This window comes from Salmo salar, chromosome ssa13, assembly GCF_905237065.1.
Source record: "Salmo salar chromosome ssa13, Ssal_v3.1, whole genome shotgun sequence".
NCBI classification, from domain to species: domain Eukaryota; kingdom Metazoa; phylum Chordata; class Actinopteri; order Salmoniformes; family Salmonidae; genus Salmo; species Salmo salar.
In genome coordinates, this window is record NC_059454.1 from 60,548,270 (window position 1) to 60,568,361 (window position 20,092).

At 47.9% G+C, this 20,092-nt stretch overlaps 1 protein-coding gene across 1 annotated transcript in view; it reads left to right on the forward strand.

Moving 5' to 3' along the window:
• Positions 1–18,338, forward strand: part of LOC106567530 (protein Jade-1) — a 150,722-nt gene extending 132,384 nt beyond the window's left edge. Inside the window, exons 12-13 of the mRNA XM_045693416.1 lie at positions 5,041–5,172; positions 11,195–18,338. Of these exons, the coding sequence (XP_045549372.1) occupies positions 5,041–5,172; positions 11,195–11,826 (764 nt within the window). The 3' untranslated portion in view covers positions 11,827–18,338. The remainder of the gene's footprint in view (positions 1–5,040; positions 5,173–11,194) is intronic.
• The last annotated feature ends 1,754 nt before the right edge of the window (positions 18,339–20,092 follow it).

Below are 20,092 nucleotides of genomic sequence, written 5' to 3' on the forward strand. Positions count from 1 at the left end.
ACATAGGGTGTAGGGTGCCATTTGGGCTGCGTCCACTGAAGCAGTGTGTTCTGTTCTGTGAGCTCTCTGGCCCCTCCCCCCGGCTCTGTGTGTCGGCCCCTCATTTCCATGTGTGAATAGATATGGCTGCTTAGCGCCGGGCAGACAACACAGGCCCCTGATAGCGCTGAGAAGTGCAGTTGGGAGGTCCTACTACACATCAGCGGGCTTTGGGAGCTCAGGAATGATGAACACTGCAAATTGAGTACCGGCTGGAGAGACTCGCACAACTCCCCAGGCTAACACACACACACACACACACACACACACACAGACATGGGTACAAGGACACATACACACGCGCGCAAGGACTCTCACAACCGCACACACACACACACACACACCCTTCCTTTTCCACACACAGACAGATCCCACTCCAACACACACCTGAACTAACAGCCTATTCCTCTTTCAAATGTTAATATGCACATAAATTCCTACCCCTCCCCTTTTCCAAGACACACACACACGTCTTTCTCTAGTTTCTCCCTCTCTAGACTCTAGAGAGTCCTGGCTAGTTATTCTGGAACAGGGTGGCTCGTTTCCCATTCCTTCTGACAGACACACAGGGGAAGCCCTCAGACTCACATTTTACATTTTAGTCATTTAGCAGACGCTCTTATCCAGAGCGACTTACAGTATTGAATGCATACATTTCATTTAAAAAAAATCCCGTACTGGTCCCCCGTGGGAATCGAACCCACAACCCTGGCGTTGCAAACACCATGCTCTACCAACTGAGCCACACGGGACTCTTTGCCCTGGGCCCTTTACTTGGCCATGTGGAATAGTGTGTCAAGACTATTGTCACGCCTGTGAGTGTGGTTACTATGGGTCCAGTACTGGGGCGAGAGGGAGGACATGGACACTGCAGGTTGACTACTACTACACCACAACTACTCACATGACTGGAGGCTGTAATGGAGTCAGGAGAGTCCCAAATGGCACCCTGTTCCCTATGGGCCCTGGCCAAAACTGTTGCGTTATAGAGAGCGTAGGGTGCATATTTGGAACGCAGATTTTTTCTGTCTAGGGATATCCTACATTCAAGTCTAGTCTTAAAGGTTCCTTTCTACTGGCTTACCTTCCTGTAGGGGGGGGGGACTCTGGGCTGAGCTCTCTTTCTTCTAGAGAGGGATTGTAAAGAAGCTCTGGTGTCGTGCTAATGAGCGCAGGTAAGAAGTGGGGCACGGTGCAACAAACACACACACACACACACACTTACACACTCTCTTTTACACACACACACACACTTACACACTCTCTCTTTTACACACACACACTTATACACTCTCTCTTTTACACACACACACACACACCGCAGCTGAGTGCTCCCAGAAAGAGAGGAAATGAACCACACACTTCAAAAAGACGAATCCCTTGGAGGCACTGCACCTAACTGACGACGCCAGAAAATGTAAATGAGAGGAGAGAGAGGGAGAAGTGAGAGAGGGGGGGAGAGAGAGAGGGGAGAGGGAGAAGGGAGGGGGAGAGGGGGAAGAGAGAGAGGGGGAAAGAGAGGGAGAAGGAGAGGGGGAGAGGGAGGGGGGAAGAGAGGGAGAAGGGAGAGGGAGAAGGGAGGGGGAAGAGAGGGAGAAGGGAGAGAGGGGGGAGAGAGAGGGGGGAGTGAGGGGGGGAAGAGAGGGAGAAGTGAGGGGGGAAGAGAGGGAGAAGTGAGGGGGGAAGAGAGGGAGAAGTGAGGGGGGAGAGAGGGAGAAGTGAGGGGGGGAAGAGAGGGAGAAGTGAGGGGGGAAGAGAGGGAGAAGTGAGGGGGGAAGAGAGGGAGAAGTGAGGGGGGAAGAGAGGGAGAAGTGAGGGGGGAAGAGAGGGAGAAGTGAGGGGGAAGAGAGGGAGAAGTGAGGGGGGAAGAGAGGGAGAAGTGAGGGGGGGAAGAGAGGGAGAAGTGAGGGGGGAAGAGAGGGAGAAGTGAGGGGGGAAGAGAGGGAGAAGTGAGGGGGGAAGAGAGGGAGAAGTGAGGGGGGAAGAGAGGGAGAAGAGAGGGAGAAGTGAGGGGGGGGGGAAAGAGAAAAAACAACTGATCTGACAACAACGTTTCCAAATGTCTCTCCAAGTTGGACGTTGCAGAAAATATGAAGGTTTTTTTTCTCCCGACAGCACACATATTCACAAAAATAGCTAACACATCACTCATACATATGACCTTCTATCCTACACACACTTACTGGCAGTGTTCAGGCACGCACACGCCCACACAACAGATTTGTTGAAAACAACATGGACACATGTATGCACACACACACACACACACACCCAGGGTAGCCTCAGTGTGAAACACAGCCCTCCGGGAAGACACAGTGAGGTACCACTCAGCCCCCCCCATGCATGTCCTGCTCCTCCATGCTAGGGGAAGCATGATGGAGGGAGCCTCTATTATAACCAGCATGAGAGTTGAAGTCAGGCGTGCACGCCACCCGCTCCACTGTTGGTCTAAGCAGCGGGAAGCGTGTTAAAACATGTCCCCCAACAATAAGTGTGTTGGGGGGGGGGCAAACCAACCACACAGCTAGTGGGACGGTTTCTCAGCGGGGTGCTCTCCGTCTGTGTTATGTGTGTCTCTGTGTTTGTCCAAATAGATGCTAGTGCAGATGTACAGTACCAGTCAAAAGTTTTGACACACCTACTCATTCAAGGGTTTTTCTTTGTTTTCTACATTGTGGCATAATAGTGACATATGGAATCATGTAGTAACCAACAAAATAAAACGTTAAACAAATCAAAATATATTTTATATGTGAGATTCTTCAAAGTAGCCACCTTTTGCCTTGATGACAGCTTTGCACACTCTTGGCATTCTCTCAACCAGCTTCATGAGGTAGTCACCTGGAATGCATTTCAATTAACAGGTGTGCCTTGTTAAATAGTGGAATTTCTTTCCTTCTTACTAATGGTGAATTCATTTGTATATTTCATTTCCTCTACATCATTGTATGACTCCTGGCAAATGTAAACGCTTACTTTGTTACTATTGAAACACAGTAAATGCCAATGGAATTTGTATATTTCATTTCCTCTACATAATTTTATGACTCCTTTGAGCCAACAAGTACCTTGTTGTGACAAGGTAGGGGTGGTATACAGAAGATAACCCTATTTGGTAAAAGACCAAATCCATATTATGGCAAGAACAGCTCAAATAAGCATAGAGAAATGACAGTCCATCATTACTTTAAGACATGAAGGTCAGCCAATCCGGAAAATGTCAAGAACTTTTACGTTTTTTCCAAGTGCAGTCACAAAAACCATCAAGCGCTATGATGAAACTGGCTCTCATGAGGACCGCCACAGGAAAGGTAGACCCTGAGTTACCTCTGCTGCAGAGGATAAGTTCATTAGTTACCAGCCTCAGAAATCGCAGCCCAAATAAATGCTTCACAGAGTTCAAGTAACAGACATATTTCAACATTACTGTTCAGAGGAGAGGAGGAGAATCAGGCCTTCATGGTCGAATTGCTGCAAAGAAACCACTACTAAAGGACACCAATAAGAAGAAGACTTGCTTGAGCCAAGAAACACAAGCAATGTACATTAGACCAGTGGAAATCTGTCTTTCTGTCTGATGAGTCCAAATTTTAGATTTTTGGTTCCAACCGCCATGTCTTTGTGAGACACAGAGTAGGTGAACAGATGATCTCCGCATGTGTAGTTCCCACCGTGAAGCATGGAGGAGGAGGTGTGAAGGTGCTTTGCTGGTTACACTGTCTGTGATTTATTTATAATTCAAGGCCCACCGCATTCTGCAGTGATACGCCATCCCATCTGGTTTGTGCTTAGTTGGGCTATCATTTGTTTTTCAACAGGACAATGACCCAAAACACACCTCCAGGCTGTGTAAAGGCTATTTGACCAAGAAGGAGAGTGATGGAGTGTTGCGTCATGATCTGGCCTCAACAATCATCCGATCTCAACCCAATTGAGATAGTTTGGGATGAGTTGAACTACAGAGTGAAAAAGCTGCCATCAAGTGCTCTGCATATGTGGGAACTCCTTCAGGACTGTTGGAAAAGCATTCCAGGTGAAGCTGGTTGAGAGAATGCCACGCGTGCGCACAGCTGTCAAGGCAAAGGGTGGCTACTTTGAAGAATATAACATTTGTTTAACACTTTTTTGGTTACTACATGATTCCATTTGTATTATTTCATAGTTTTGATGTCTTCACTATTATTCTACAGTGTAGAAAATAGTAAAAATAAAGAAAAATTATTGAATTAGTAGCTGTCCAAACTTTTGACTGGTACTGTATATTTACTGTAAGTGTGCTTGTTTGTGAGCGTACATGTGAGTATTTGTAATTGTGAGTGTTGGTGGGTTTTTTGTGTCACACAGTCCCCAATGACTATACACAAGAGCTGTGAAGAGAGATGGTGAAGGTTTTGACTGTGAGGGAGTTCTTTGGTCGGAGCGTTTCTGAGAAGTGGGACGGTTTCTCAGTTTTGTTTGTCAGGTTATGGGTCATTTCTCTCATCACAATGATTAGTCCAGCTGGTGGGGTAAAAGGTGCCATTCTGGGGTCAGATAGCTCAGTTTCTCTGTGTAGGGTTCACTCTGACTGGAGGAGAGGGTAACTTAACCCGGATGGAGACAAGGAGCCTCAGGGTACTGTTCACTGCTTAGTACTGACCCCCAATTTTAGCTTACGATAATGAAATCAAACATTGACTGCTACATAGCCTCCTCAGTATTTGACTGTTTACATTATGCAGCTGTATTTAACTGCTACACAGCATGTGTTCCAAATGGCACCCTATTCCCTATATAGTGCACTACCTTTGACTGCAGCCCTGCAGAATATAGGGAATAGGCTGCCATTTGGGGCACACGCGGTATGTCCCCAAGGGTACAGCCAGTCCGTTTAAAAAAAAAAGAAAATAGAAAACAGTAGTTGATCTATCTCATGAGAAAAAATATCCCAGTCTTGACCTGCCTCTCCATGACTTCATGCTTGGCTGGCTCCACTGCAATGTTGCTCTATTTCCTCTGCAGAGAAAACCATGACGGGTCATAAGGGAAGACAGAACGGGGTGAAGGAGAAGGGGAAGGAGCGGTGGAAAAGCAGTCCGGAGAAGAAGAAAGAGAGGTGGAAGTCTGACAACGGTTCCCTCCTCAAACAGCTAGGTAGGTCAAACAGCTAGGTAGGTCAAACAGCTAGGTAGGTCAAACAGCTAGGTAGGTCAAACAGCTAGGTAGGTCAAACAGCTAGGTAGGTCAAACAGAGCTAGGTAGGTCAAACAGCTAGGTAGGTCAAACAGCTAGGTAGGTCTGATACCACGGGGGTTTGTATCTGCTGGGAGTTTCCAGTTGACTTGATGACGGGTATAACACCCACTATCACACCTCCCCAGGCTTGTCCAGGCTGGCACCGTCTAGATCAGGGTGCCGACTCTACACCCTTCTTCTGAAGTGTGCACTTGCACACTCCCAGTAATTGATTTGAATGCTTTGGATTGGTGTGTAAGCATTGGCTTTCCAACATTGTTAAATCCATGACAGGGAGTGTGCAAGTGCACACTTTGGGGCGAAGTGTGGTGAATCAGGATGCAGCCTAGGTCTCCTCTGTGGATAACATGTCTGGAGAATACATCAGTATCAGTGCTGAGCGATTAGGACGTTTTTGAGGTTGTTTCGGGGCGATTATAAAAAAATGATCACGTTTTGATTATTTTGGTTGAATGCTGTAACACAGAATAAAATAATTTAATGAAAGTCCCATGATGCTAGTGACTGCCTATTACTGCTTATCACTTATTAACCATAATCTATTCACATTACTTTATTTAATAAAATATTTAATTTGTTATGTATATTTGTTTTATTTGATGACTTTATTTAATTCTAAGTCATCTCATCTCTACAGAGCTGCTGTCTATGCTGTCTGAAAAAAAATCTCTATTTTAGTAGTTCTTTGGAGTAAATAAGGCATACTTTTATGACTGCTGAATACCAGCTATCAATCACTTAGATCGTGTATTTTCAGGTAGAGATACCTCGCGAAGCAACAGCTGCTCTCTATATCACCTCACGATCGCATATTCTTCTGTCTCTTGAGTAGCAGGCGTAAAAGAAACAAAGCCCGGACAAGTAGATGCGCAATGGATTGTGGTCATTGTAGTTAGTTTAGCACATAAAACGTTGTAATTATGTAGAATATTATCCTGTTGGAAACTACAACTCCCTACTACATCGCACAGTTTGGGCTGGATCTGGTTTATATCTAGGGAAACTGCAATGTGCGCATTGAGCTTCGAAGGAAAACCGAACGAAATGGAATTCAAATAATTGAACCGACGTCGGTCAATTAGTTAAAAGAACCGACATTTCGGTTAATCGCTCGGCACTAATCAGTGTCCAAACTCTCCCCAGCTGATGATCACGATGAAGATGTTACAGTATCAACAGTCAGCAGGAATTTCCACGGTTACACATACTCAACTAGTAGCATCCTTCATCCCCAGACAATCTGTAGAACCAGTAACAGGGAATGGACTAGGAAACTGTTAGCCAATGTTGACGACTGTGGTTGTCCTGCAATATTTCACTTTCTGGGTCAATATCTATGACTAAGACGCTGATGTGATGCGAGTGGCTTGACCCCTTTTATTGGAGCTGAGAACCGACATATGGACATGGACCGGAGGAGCCTTTATGACCCGAGCCTTGGTAACAGTACCAAAGAAGAATCGTATCCCACGTGTGTCCAGAGAGCCCTCGACTCTTAAGAGCTCCTGTAGGACCGGTGCTTCCCAATGCCCATCCTTATAGTTCACTTTCAGCTTGTCGTTATGTTAACCACTCCAAAACCAGTAAACAGGTGGACCTGGTGAAGAACTTGCACGTGGGAACCTATTGTTACATTATAAGCAGTGCCGTATAGAACTACGGTTGTGCACACACACACTTCAGGGTCCACCTAACCCCAAGTGTGTGTGTGGTTTCTCAACAGAAATGGATGATGTAGTAGTACTGGTATTCTATTGTTCTTCCCGGACACTGTTTGCACTCTCCTGTTGGCTGGTGTGATATACAGTGTCATTGAGAGATGCCAGTTGAGTCCTTGGTGATGCCAGATCAGATATGGCCAGGCAGAGAGTTACTGAGAGGAGTCGCAACTATAGCCACGGAAACACATCTGTTTGCATGGCTTGGTGCAGTTGTAGCTTCTCAGGTGTACATAAAAAAAAAAAAACAACGTCAATATTATTTTCAGGGTTAAAGGGGTAGAGGTTATTCCTCATGGTGTGGGCCCAGTGTCCCTGCCCGCCACCTTGTTTTTCAGAGCGCCTTGGGCGGGGTGCGTTGTGTTGCGTGCCCCCCTGCTAAGGCAGAGCTGCTCTCTTTAAATCCCCGGGCTTTAGTGTGTGACCTTCCCTCACGGAATAGGATAACCCAGGGGGTCAGAGGGTAGGGGAGAGCATCTCCAGATAAGGCAGCGGGACAGAGGCTGGGAGAGTCCCAAATGGCACCCCTTCCTCTATATAGCGCACTAGTTTTGACCAGAGCCCTTTGGGAATAGGGTGCCAATTGGGGCGCGGACGGATACTGGCATCTGGCCACCGTGATAAGCCTGTTGTAACATGACCCCTGGGTGGCAGACAGAGTGGAGTAGAGTACCTCTGAGTGTTATAGTGGTGAAATGGACTGCAAGGCCTTCTGGGTGTTGATATTGAGAGGGCTGGATAATGACTAACTCTCTCCCCAGACTGATACTTTGGGCATCGTTTTAACACTTCATTTGTGTTTCCGCCTCTAAGTTCTTCAGGCATGGAGTTTACAGTGCTCTCCGTCTCTGACTCGCACTGCTCACTCCCCTCTCTTTCCCTCGCTCCGTGCGTATGCGGGGTTGTCAGGGCGACAGTTGGCACCTGAGAACAATTGGCACACTGTAGCGGGGCCTGCACAAACACAAGTCTGGCTCTGCCCCAGCCAGCGCATTCCTGGCCCTTTCTAGCCTAGCCTAGCCTAGCTTAGCCTCCCTCCCTCCCTCCTGTCCCTGCCTAGCCTAGTTTAGCCTCCCTCCCTCCTGTCCCTGCCTAGCCTAGTTTAGCCTCCCTCCCTCCTGTCTAGCCTAGCCTAGCCTAGTTTAGCCTCCCTCCCTCCTGTCTAGCCTAGTCTAGCTTAGCCTACCTCCCTCCCTGGCCCTACCTAGCGTAGCTTAGCCTGGTCTGGCCCTGTCCCAGCCAGCGCATTCCTAGCCCACTCGGGTCTCACCTAGCCTAGCGTGGGCTGCTACCATACCGCAGCAGCCTAGGCCCCAGGGCTGCTTTCACCGGGTCCAAGGAGCAGAGCCAGGAGAGTGGCTGCAGCCAGCAGACATGCGCAGCGGGGTGGGTTGGAGATGAAGAGGAGAGGTGGAGCAGAGTGGGTCACGACCAGCCCCCGCCCTCCCTTGGCTCTTTTCCAACTCTGTTCCCTCCCTCCCTTTCTGTTCCCCCATCCCTTCCTCCTCCCCTTCTCTCTATTCCCCCCTGTCCCCTTCTTTCTGTCTCTCCTCTCTCCCCTTCTCTCTATTCCCCCCTCCTTCTCTCAGTTTCTCCTCCCCCCTTCTCTCTATTCCCCCCTGTCCCCTTCTTTCTGTCTCTCCTCTCTCCCCTTCTCTCTATTCCCCCCTCCTTCTCTCAGTTTCTCCTCCCCCCTTCTCTCTATTCCCCCTCCCTCCCTCCCTTCTCTCTGTTCCACCACCTCTCATTCCCTCCACACCTCCCTCCTCCCCTCTCTAGTCTCCTGTCTCCAGCAGAGGCGCTGGTGCTGTTGCTGCGTCATGGAAACAGCTGGCCTGGGGATGCTGATCCAATCACAGCAGCTCCTCCTGACCACCTGGTGGGCACAGTGCCTTATGGACTGAAGGGGGAGGAGGAGGGTGACTGGCTAGAACGGAGGGTAGAGGATGCATCCCAAATAGCACCCTAGTACCTATTTAGTGCACTACTGTGCCATTTCGGATGGACCCAATGCCTTTCCAATAGGAGTAATCCGTTGCTGGGTAAATGACAACGGAGATGCATTGTCCAACAAAAACACCCAAACGGTCTGTCTTTTTACATAAGCAACTCGTCCGACAATACTTGACTTTAGTTGTACTTTTGATGGACAAAAAAAAAACGGACAATGATGACGGTCATAGACGCATGAACCCGGATGAAATGGTATGAGTGTGGCCATAGCCTTAGGGAGTGTGCTAACAGGAAGATTTAGCAGGTGATGACTCGGTCAGGAATGTTGAGTGTTGTGTTGGTGTGACCACCTGGGCCCTATGTGGTCTATAGGAACCCGGTGCAGTAGATGGTAGTGGGGAGGTAAGGTGTGCTGACTAGCATCTCAGTTTGCGGGGAGAAGTACACTTGTTTTCCAATCTTCTCTCCCTCCGTCCCCACACCCCTACCTCCGTGTCTCTGTGCTAAGATGTTGACATGCCCAGCAGAGAGCGTCTCTCAAGTTGATCCTCCTCTCCTCCCTCTATCGCTCCCTGCCTCCTCTCCTCCCTCTATCCCTCCCTGCCTCCTCCTCCCTCTATCCCTCCCTGCCTCCTCTCCTCGGTTGTGTTCCCCCCACACTTCAATAGGGGCTGTGGTGGAATTAGCCCTCTCTGTTAATGACTGTGATTTAAAAATGCTATTCTAAGTAGGAGCTTCATCCAATTAAACAGGCTGGCTGGCTGGCTGGCTGGCTGGCTGGGTGTGTGGAGCTGGAGCCAATTGCACCACTGTTAATACTCTGTCCCTATGCCAGCCAGCACCTTACTCATCACCTGAGGAGATAGACACCACTCCACACCAGACAGAGACACACATTTAAGGAGGTTATTGTAGCTCATTGAAACAACACCACACCTATAGGGTTTAAATGTATTTTCAGCAGGTCTACCTTTTAAAAGAGGTGTGTGTTTGTGTGTGTGCGTGCGTGCGTGTGTGTGTGTGTGTGCGTGCGTTCAAGCTCTGTTGTTTGTTGGAAGGTGTGTAAAATCCTTTGTGAACACTGGCTCATGGTGTTTTGGGTTGACAGGAACCCAGTGGTTCTGGTTTCTGGTTTAGGGGCAGGGTTCGGGAGTGGAGAGTGTTACCCAGCGTGCTGTCCCCCTGATGCATCTCCCAGACCGTGGGAGATGGACTTCATGGGATTGGAATACGGGTGGTGGATGGAGCTCTGTCTCTAGGTGTGTTCTGAATAGCGCCCTATCCCCGGCCTATGTAATGCAACCCTACGGGCCCTGGTCAAAAGTAGTGCACTACATAGGGAATAGGGTCCCATTTGCGACACCTCCTGGCACCAGTGCGTTTCCCTCCCTCCTTCCCTCTATTTCCTGTGAGAATCGGTGTTCCCGAGCTGCAGAGAGGCTCTGGCAGCCAACTCTGGGCCGTAATGACAGACAAGGAGCCATGCAAATCTCCTAATTATATACACACACAGCATGCATTGTCTCCAAAAGCTGCGTTTGACAGTGAACGTCCCTGGTGGTGGTGGTGACAAAGCACAGACAGACAGACAGACACAGAACGGGACTAATGCATTGTTTAAACTCACACAGGAAGTGGGGTGGATAGGGTTGAGTCCCAAATGTGCCCTTTCCTCTACGTACTGCACTACTTTTGACCAGGGCCCATAGGGGTCTGGTTAAAAGTAGTGCACCATATAGGGAATATGTTGATATTTTGGACTCACACCCTACCGCCTGTTAAATGATTGATTCGGTGAAAGAAAGTCTGGTCAGGTTTAGCGTCACGACTCCAACCACAAATCCCCCGTACTGTGCTTTGTCACCCAGTCCTACGCTGTCTTCCTATGTTTTACAGGTTTGTTCCAGACTTCCTCCCAGAAGGCTTTATGTTTTGGACGGAACAGTTGATCCTACTAACCTCCCACAGACATTCATGAGATATAAGAATCATCTGTATAACAAGGGTGTCAAACTCAATTCCTGGAGTGCTGTGTGTCTGCAGGTTTTCAGTCCTCCCTTGTTACTTAAGTGATCAGTTAAGGTCAATGATCACTTAAGAACTCCCTTTTACCAGGTTGTCTAGGTCTTCATTGGGCACCAATTGAAAGGAAATAACATAAAGTTGCAGACACACGACCCTCCTGGAATTGAGTTTGACGCTCTAGACTGATCCTCTATGGTCCTCTCACCTGTCCATCTCTCCCCCAGGTTTCCCCAAGACCTTCCCTCTGGACAACTCGCTGTTTGACAGCTGGCTGGCCCAGTCGGTGCAGATCACGGCTGACGACATGCTGAGCCAGTGGGCCCTGGACGCCGGGCAGCACCGTGACAAGACGGCCAGCTTGCTGTCTGACCAGCTGCTGCAGGGAGAGGAGAGCCTGCTCAGCCTTATGATGGACCACTCCATGAAGTCCACCTGGAAAACCCCTCAGCTGGGGCGCAAGTCTCGGGGCAAGCCCAGAGCCCGGGCCCAACACTCCACCGCCGCAGCAACCACCCCACCTTCTGCCACCGCTGTCAGCCCCCCTGCTGCTGCCACCGCCTCCTCCACAGCCACAGCCAAGGGGACTCTGCTGGCAGATGACAGGCCAGGCCACGGGGCCCGTAGAGGGGAGAGGTCCCGGGGCTCCAAGGCCCTCCACCACCATCACCACCACCCCCAGACCAGGAGCACTGAGGCACCGCTGGACCCGCCGCCGCAGCCGCCCACCTCCAAAATGGACTCCTGTCACATCTCGGAGGAGCGTGGCCCCTGGGACAGCCTCACTGGTACAGGGGCAGCTTCCGCCCCCCACGCCGCCCCCTCTGGCCTCCTGCTCCCCCCCACAGCCCTCCATTAGTCCCGGGACAGTGCCTGAGGGGAGGTCGGGGGGGGGGTCCCGGTCACCGCACGGCCCTGCGCCTCCGCCTGCCCCGGCAGGGTAAGTCCCGGGGGAAGGGTGGGGGTGGAGGGGGGAAGGGTGGAGGGGGGAAGGAGGTGGTGGAGCGCCCCCTGGATAGGGAGAGAGAGAGGGACCCCCACCCAGTGAAGGAGACGTCATCGTCGTCGCTGCTGGACCCCGAGACGGACGGCTACTTCTCTGACGCCGAGCAGAGCGACCCGGATACGCGCTCCAGCGGCCGCAAACTCCGCCTGGCCCAGTTGCATTCTGGGAGCGAGGACCTGCTGAGGAGGAGCGTGCTAGCGTTGTAGAAAAAAAAACTGAGACGCTCACACACACACACACACGCACACACACCATCGTCCAGAAGACACACTGATTTCTCAGACTGACCGGAGCTCCATCCCAGTTCCCGCTAACATGGCTACTGTCTGTCTGTCCGTCTGTGCTTTTGATATTATACATGCCGTTCTTTTCTCTCTAGATCGCTTTAATGAACCAAATCTCTGTACTTCACTAGTCCTAAATCAGTCTAAATCAGTCTATCTGCTCTGTTCTGGGGTTTTTGAACGTAGCTGTTAGTCAGATAGCTGCATACACAACGAGACCCTAGATGTTAGTAGTGCTTGTTAAAGTAACAAATGCTGTATGATGACGTAAGAAGACAAAGAGGAAATGGATTTTGGACAATGTTACATTTTCGGTTTTATTTTGAAGTATAACATGGCGGTGAACCATGTCGTCAACCCTTCCTGGCGGTGTGGTCAGTGGTGACTTGCCGCTAGCATTGGGGTGAATACTTTGTGGGCATTATAAGCTGGTTCAGACGAATCTCTTCCTTTCTCTTGACGTGAGATGGATCCCCGCGAGGCGATTCCTGGGATCTGATGTTTTTAAAAAAAGCCTTTCAGTTCAGCATCATTCTGAGAAATGTACAGAAAATATCAAACAAATATTAGCCTTTTAAAAGCACAAATAGCTAACAGGAACTGTAACACAAACATTGAGCATAAACACACACACTCTTTCAGACATGCACACCAGACACGTTGCACACACACACACACACATTACAGATACTCTAAATGACTCTGTCTGCATCCAGCCGTTGTAGAAACATACTGGTTGATAATTACGTCAGCTCTTCACTGACTCCTCCTCATCTTCCGTTTGGGCCTGAATCATTGGAGAAACAGTATTTTTATCGTGTGCCTTCTGTCGCTCCCCCAAAATAAGTTTATCAATCACTTCTATAATCAGATTTGTTACAATCAAAAAAGGAAAATCTGTTGTATTGGCCATCAAGCGTACTGAAACAGAGGGCTTCTCGGACCTTAATTGTAGTGCCTAAAAAATGGAAATGCAGCTTTTGCCATTAATCAACCCAACCGCATGCAAAGCCACACAGTTCTACCATATTTGTGCAAAAGTGCTGCCCCAACAAAGCAACTTCTGGAGTCATTGTTGGTCCAGTCAGACGAATCGTATAGTCAGCTACAGCAGAGTTCTGGATTCTGACTACTTTTTTGAGTTCTTTGTAAATTTATGGGTTTTTTTTAGTCTCAGAGAGTTGTATTTTGTACTAAAAGCGGTCCACAGTATTTTCTCAGGGTTTAAAAAAAAAAAAAAAAAAAAAAAATTGAAGGCGACGAAGAAGGGTTGAAAATGTATTGAAATCAAAAGTTAATCCGTAAATATATAATACCATATACAGGCCTTTTCTACATATGATAGGTATGTATAGAAAAGGTTCCTTTCGCAATGCTCACTGTTTAAACTCTGACTACTACTGTGCTGAGAGCTTTTCTCATGTCTCAGTCAGTACACTACTACAACTACTACTACTACTACTACTACTACCCACCTGGCTGTCTCCTGAGTTGATAATGCCAAAGAACAGTGTGTATAACAGACAGGGCACCATGCACTTACTCTGGCTGTGTCCCAAAATGGCACCCTATTCCCTGCTTAGTGCACAAGGTGCCATTTGTGACGCAGCCTCACTTGTGAGTTGTGCGTTGCTCAGGCCTGCGCTGGCATGGTGTGACTCGGCCTTTTTAGGGGGGGGGGGGCGTCCTGACACCCACCACCACTATTCCACCTTGGACTCTCCCGTTCCCTGCTCCCACAGGTGTGTTACTTACTGGCCCTCTGTCCCACTGACCCACTGTGGATGGAGTGGCCTACGTCCCGTCCCCCCACCCCCCCAACCTGGAGAGAGTTGAATGCTGCTGAACCGTGTGTGGATGGGCGGCTGATGGCTGAGCCCACTGACAACCCCCAGCGCTGGTATAACAGGGTCGTAATGTAGAAGAAGACTCGTTTTTTATGTTTGTTTTCCTGTCCCAGAGGGGACACAAGGATTCAGGATGAAACTTCCTCAAGCAGCGTATTGGTCAGGTGACACTGTCTGTCTACAGCCAGTCTGGCTCCTTCCTTTCCATCCACCGTAACCCTTGGAGACAGACCATTACAACCATAGAAACAGAATGAGTAGCACATTCTATTCATTCGTATTCTACAATCACAACATATACCATAAGAACAACAATGATCACCATTGTCTGCAGATAGGTTGTCGGGGTGGGTGTGTGGGGTTAGCACTGTAGTAAACCCACAGAATCCACCCCACCACCTAACCGTTTACGTGTTGCTAAGACAATGAAATGTAAACTTGGTTTCAATATTCAATATATACACAGATTTAGACTAGGCTGTGTTTTTAGATGGGACCCTTCATGTACGGCCCCCAACGTAGTAGAAAACAGGTTGTTGTTGTTATTATTATTATTATTATTGGAGTGGGGCATCTACGCCCTCTTCCTCCGCTTCTTTTCAGAAACAGTAGGCTGGAGTTTTAGTGAGGTGACGAGGCGTTTCGGTCCAGCAGGCAGCAGGTGACAGCACTTTGCATGCAGACTATAGATTCATGAATTGATGGTATTATCCTACAGAGTATGGATGGATGGTATTATTATTATTATCCTCCTCAAGCAGGGTTTCTTTGCCCCATCCCCGAGAACCCACCTGGTTTGCATGTTTTATTCCAGCCCTACACTAACGCACCTTATTCAGCTAATCAAATTGATGATCAGTTGAATAGGGTGCGTTAGTGCTGGGCTGGAACAAAGCGTGCATTCCAACGGTGGGTCCCATGGAATTGGTTTGAGAAATGCTGCTTTGGCGTTGCTGTGGATGAATGTCCTAGTGCTGTCTCCGTACCACCCAGCTGCTGCTGCTGTTGGTGTCTGTAGCGTGACGAAGCCGTCAGCACACTAACAGAACACAACGACAACATCATTGAAAAGGATCTCCTCTTCTGTGTTAGTTGCTTTATCCCTTAGGGAACTGGTTCAACTTTATCCCTTAGGGAACTGGTTCAACTTTATCCCTTAGGGAACTGGTTCAACTTTATCCCTTAGGGAACTGGTTCAACTTTATCCCTTAGGGAACTGGTTCAGCTTTATCCCTTAGGGAACTGGTTCAGCTTTATCCCTTAGGGAACTGGTTCAACTTTATCCCTTAGGGAACTGGTTCAACTTTATCCCTTAGGGAACTGGTTCAACTTTATCCCTTAGGGAACTGGTTCAACTTTATCCCTTAGGGAACTGGTTCAACTTTATCCCTTAGGGAACTGGTTCAACTTTATCCCTTAGGGAACTGGTTCAACTTTATCCCTTAGGGAACTGGTTCAACTTTATCCCTTAGGGAACTGGTTCAACTTTATCCCTTAGGGAACTGGTTCAACTTTATCCCTTAGGGAACTGGTTCAACTTTATCCCTTAGGGAACTGGTTCAACTTTATCCCTTAGGGAACTGGTTCAAGGCTGTAGTAGTTTGACTGCCGTTTACTTATGTTTTTTTGTGTTTTTTTTTTAATGCACCAACAATAATGTAGAATACTGTACTAGAGACCTTTTTGTTTCCGTGTTAAAAGCCTTCGCAAGCTGTTTTTGTAACGCTTCAGCCGCGGCTCATATAACTAGAATGCTGACTCATAATCAGACCGACTGCTTCCTTACTAGCGCTTCTCCGACCGTCGACTGACTGCTTCCACACTGGGAAGTATGGTTCCAATCCAACACCCACCCCGCAGACCAGTGCTCTGTCTCACTTCCCTCCCCTTCTTCAGTGTTTCCGACGGCCCGCCTCAGCTCCTTCAGAGTTTTGAAGCACAGGCGGGTCAAAGGAAGAAGCTTTAAGGACAAATAATGACGTGCGTGTGTTGTGTAATGGAGAGAGCGTTTGTCACTGCTGCCGCTCTGGGCAGAAGAGCGAAAGATCGAGAGGGAGAGAGGGAAACACTGGTGGAGGGAGGGAGGGAGAGTGAGAGAGAGAGGACAGTTTGTTCTTTCCTCTTAGTGTTTGCGCCCTGTCCACGGTGAACTTAACAGGCAGGAATCTAAACACCCCACTCCCTCTCTCTCTGTCCCTCCCTCTCTGTCTCTCTCCCCCTCTCTGTCTCTCTCTGTCTCTCTCTGTCTCTCTCCCCCTCTCTCTCTCTCTCTGTCTCTCCCCCTCTCTCTCTGTCTCTCCCCCTCTCTCTCTGTCTCTCCCTGTCTCTCCCTGTCTCTCCCCCTCTCTCTCTGTCTCTCCCCCTCTCTCTCTGTCTCTCCCCCTCTCTCTCTGTCTCTCCCCCTCTCTCTCTGTCTCTTCCCCTCTCTCTCTGTCTCTTCCCCTCTCTCTGTCTTCCCCTCTCTCTGTCTTCCCCTCTCTCTGTCTTCCCCTCTCTCTGTCTTCCCCTCTCTCTGTCTTCCCCTCTCTCTGTCTTCCCTCCCTCTCTGTCTCCCTCTCTCTGTCCCTCCCTCTGTGTGGCTCACAAACGTAAAGTGCAAACACTTCTCTGTTTTCACTGGAGCTAGGATTATTTACTTTCTCTGGTTTTGTTTTATATGCAGAACCAGAGAGAAATTGATTTGATAAGTGGGAACTGCATAGCCAGTAGTGAGCGTGTTTGTTTTAGTGTCTGTCCGAGTCAATGCTTGTGTGTGCGTGCATGTTTGTCTGTGTCTGTCGAGTCACGAGTGTGTATCTGTGTGTGCAAGCATTTGTGTGTGTTTCTGGGCTAATTGAAGTTAAAATGGTCAGGCCGGCTCCCCAGTGGGCTGATCAGCGTGCAGCTGAAGCCTGGGAGAGACCTTTTGTTCTCTCACTTCCTCCATGGAGAACACTCACAGAAACTAACCGCTGCTCTCTGGCAACACAGCGTCTACATCTCAAATGGCATCCTATTCCCTATTATAGTACATATGGCCCTGGTCAAAGGTAGTGCACTATGAAGGAAAAAGGGTGCCATTTAGGATGTCCTCAAGCTATTTATGACCAGCAGGGTCACAGAATGTGTTCCTCTCATTAAATTCAATAGCATTTCAAAATGTTTTAGTTCCACAGTTCAAACAACTTGCTCCCATGTTTGTTTGCTACTTTTGTTCCGTGACTTGTATGAATACACGTATGAATCCATTTCCAGGAGAGAAGGTTTATCCATAACCATAGCTGCTCCTCCTAAGGTCGGGCTAATTTACCGGTTGTGTCTCTGCAACAGAGCCAAGCTCTCTTGTTTTTTGTAGTTGATCTGGCATCACTTTGCTGCTTCCAAATTCAGGCTACATTACAAACGGCACCCACTTCCCTATATAGGGCACTTCTTTTGACCAGGCCCCCATAGGGCTGTGGTCAAAAGTAGTGCACTATGTAGGAAATGGCGTGCCTTTTTCTGACGTTGACTTACACCGGCACTATTTGGTCTTTTGACCAATCACATCAGATCTTTTTTCAGAGCTGGTCTGATTGGTCAAAAGACCAATTAGTGAGAGAGAAAAAATCTGAATCGGGCTGCCTGTAAACGCAGCCAATATTTCTGTCCCGTATCTCCTAATGGTCACATGCGTCATTTTGATGAGTCCGTGATCTCTCCGATCAAAGCAGACTCTGACATGGTCCCTCCTCCCTCCACCACGTGGCTGTCTTATTTGTCCTTAAAAGGCGCTGAAATCTGTGCTGCCGTATACAATTCAATTCCACACCCAATTAGGCTCGATCTGCATCAGTTCTACAATACGATAATATGAATGTTGCAGGAGTTTATCCTTCTGTATTCTTTGTTTCAAAGAATGTTGTGCCATTTGTTAATAGCAAAGAGAAATATTGAACATATATTAAAAAGAAGAGCTATTTTAAATTATTTTTTGGCTTTTTTTGCAATATTTATTTTCTTGTATTAGAGTCTTTGTAGGAGGAAAAACAAAAAATGTATTTTTCATTAGTGCAAAAAACTATTTTTTTCCTTTTTGTACACTTTCAATGTTAAGCAAAACGTTAAAAAGCAATATGATGATGTTCCATGTGACTGTATCTGCATGCTGTTTGTGTTGCCTTAAAGACGGCTGCCTCCACTATGACCCCCCTCCTCTCCCCGGCACTATGGTGTGGTTGACCAGTGTAGTCAATAAAGCAGTGCTTTCTGTGTACCCATGCTCTGGACCGTCTCTCTGTTCAGTTCACCCGCCACCATCCCAGGAGCTCATTTTTAAGGGGCAATCTGGGATTCAAATAACAACAAAGATACTCCGCCACTTTTTTTTTGGTAAACTGTTGAGGGATGGGGTACGACAGTTGAACTAAGCTCATTTCTAAGTGATATTCTTAAAGAATCAATGGCTGTATATCATTGAATTAAACGTATAAAAGAATGGATGTACTTTTTTAAAGCGCTGTTCAAGGGTTGATTGATTGAGTCACATTGTGTTGAATCAATCTGGGTCTCTACAGACGGACCCAGAGGTAACTAGGCTAGATACTCCGTTTTACATGTACTGTTGGTTGTGAGATAAAGGGACAGTAAAAGGTGACGCTTGTGCCATCAAACCCTTGAAACTTATCCAGAAGGCCGCAGCCCGCCTGGATTTCAACCTCCCCAAGTTCTCCCATGTCACCCCGCTCCTCTGCCTACTCCACTAGCTTCCAGTTGAAGCTCGCATCGCCTGGTGTTTGCCTACGGACCTGCAAGGGGAACTGCCCCTCCCTATCTTCAGGCTATGCTCAAACCCTACTCCCCAACCCGGGCACAAACCACACAACTCTGGTTTCTTGGTCCTCCAACCTCTACAGGGGTCACCTCCCGCTCTGCCTAGTTAAAGCTTTTCTCTGTCCTGGCTGCCCCCCTCCCCTCCCCCAATGGTGGAACAAGCTTCCCCTTAACGTCAGGACAGCGGAGTCCCTGCCAATCTTCCTAAAACCTCTGAAACCCTACCTCAGTATCTTAAACCCCAAGTCACCCCTGCCCCCTTCACCTAGCTAGGAATGTACTAATTGTAAAACGCTCAATTATATATGAAACATCCCAAGTTGTAGGCCTACTGAATGTTGACAAGCGTATGTGTAAGAATAGCTGAAGGTGATGAATAAGTTGCTATTAACACATTCATCTTCAGGTGAACATAACCATAGTATCCTTATACAGCAAGTTCCTCTCAGTGCTTGATAGCTCATACTGAAGCTTACTAGACCATGTGCCTATGTCAACCATTACCATTTCCAAGTAACATCAAAACCAAAAACATGCCATTCTTTAAAGACTTGACGAAGCAGAGAGAATGTTTACGGGGAATAGGGAGCCATTTGGGACGGACCCTAGGGTAGTTTATACAAATCATCCTTAAAGTATCTGAAATTGTCTGTTCCCCTCCTCAAAGGCCAAATGTTAAGAGCGTGACCTTCAGTGTTCTCTGGGAAGAATTAGGGTCTCCCGCTGCTCTTAAAGAAACAAGTGTTGGCTTTGTGGAGGACTTGTTTAAAGGGTCCTACCCACCAGCCCACAGGAAATGAAAGATAGTTTATTGTTGTTCATGGCTTGGGTCCAGGGCACTTTGCTGTAAGTGACGTACTGTATTACTTCCCTAGTAAATACCCACCATGACAGAAGGAGAGTGCTGTCGATCAAATCTACATTTTGAAAAATAGTAGTGGAGCAGCTATACTGGGAGTAAACCTGTGTTAATTGAAAAGACCAAACTAAAAGTTGGTTGATTTTAAAAAGTAGTGGTATCTTGATAGTCGCACAAACGCATAAGGCCACCATGTATCCTTTTTAAAGAATGATTTGATACCATCACTGCTGGTTAGACTCATTGCTACCTCTTAGCTATGTCTGTCTATATGAACAAACAGTTGGTAAATGTGATATGATTATTTCACTGTAATGTGGACAGTTGCCATGTTGATG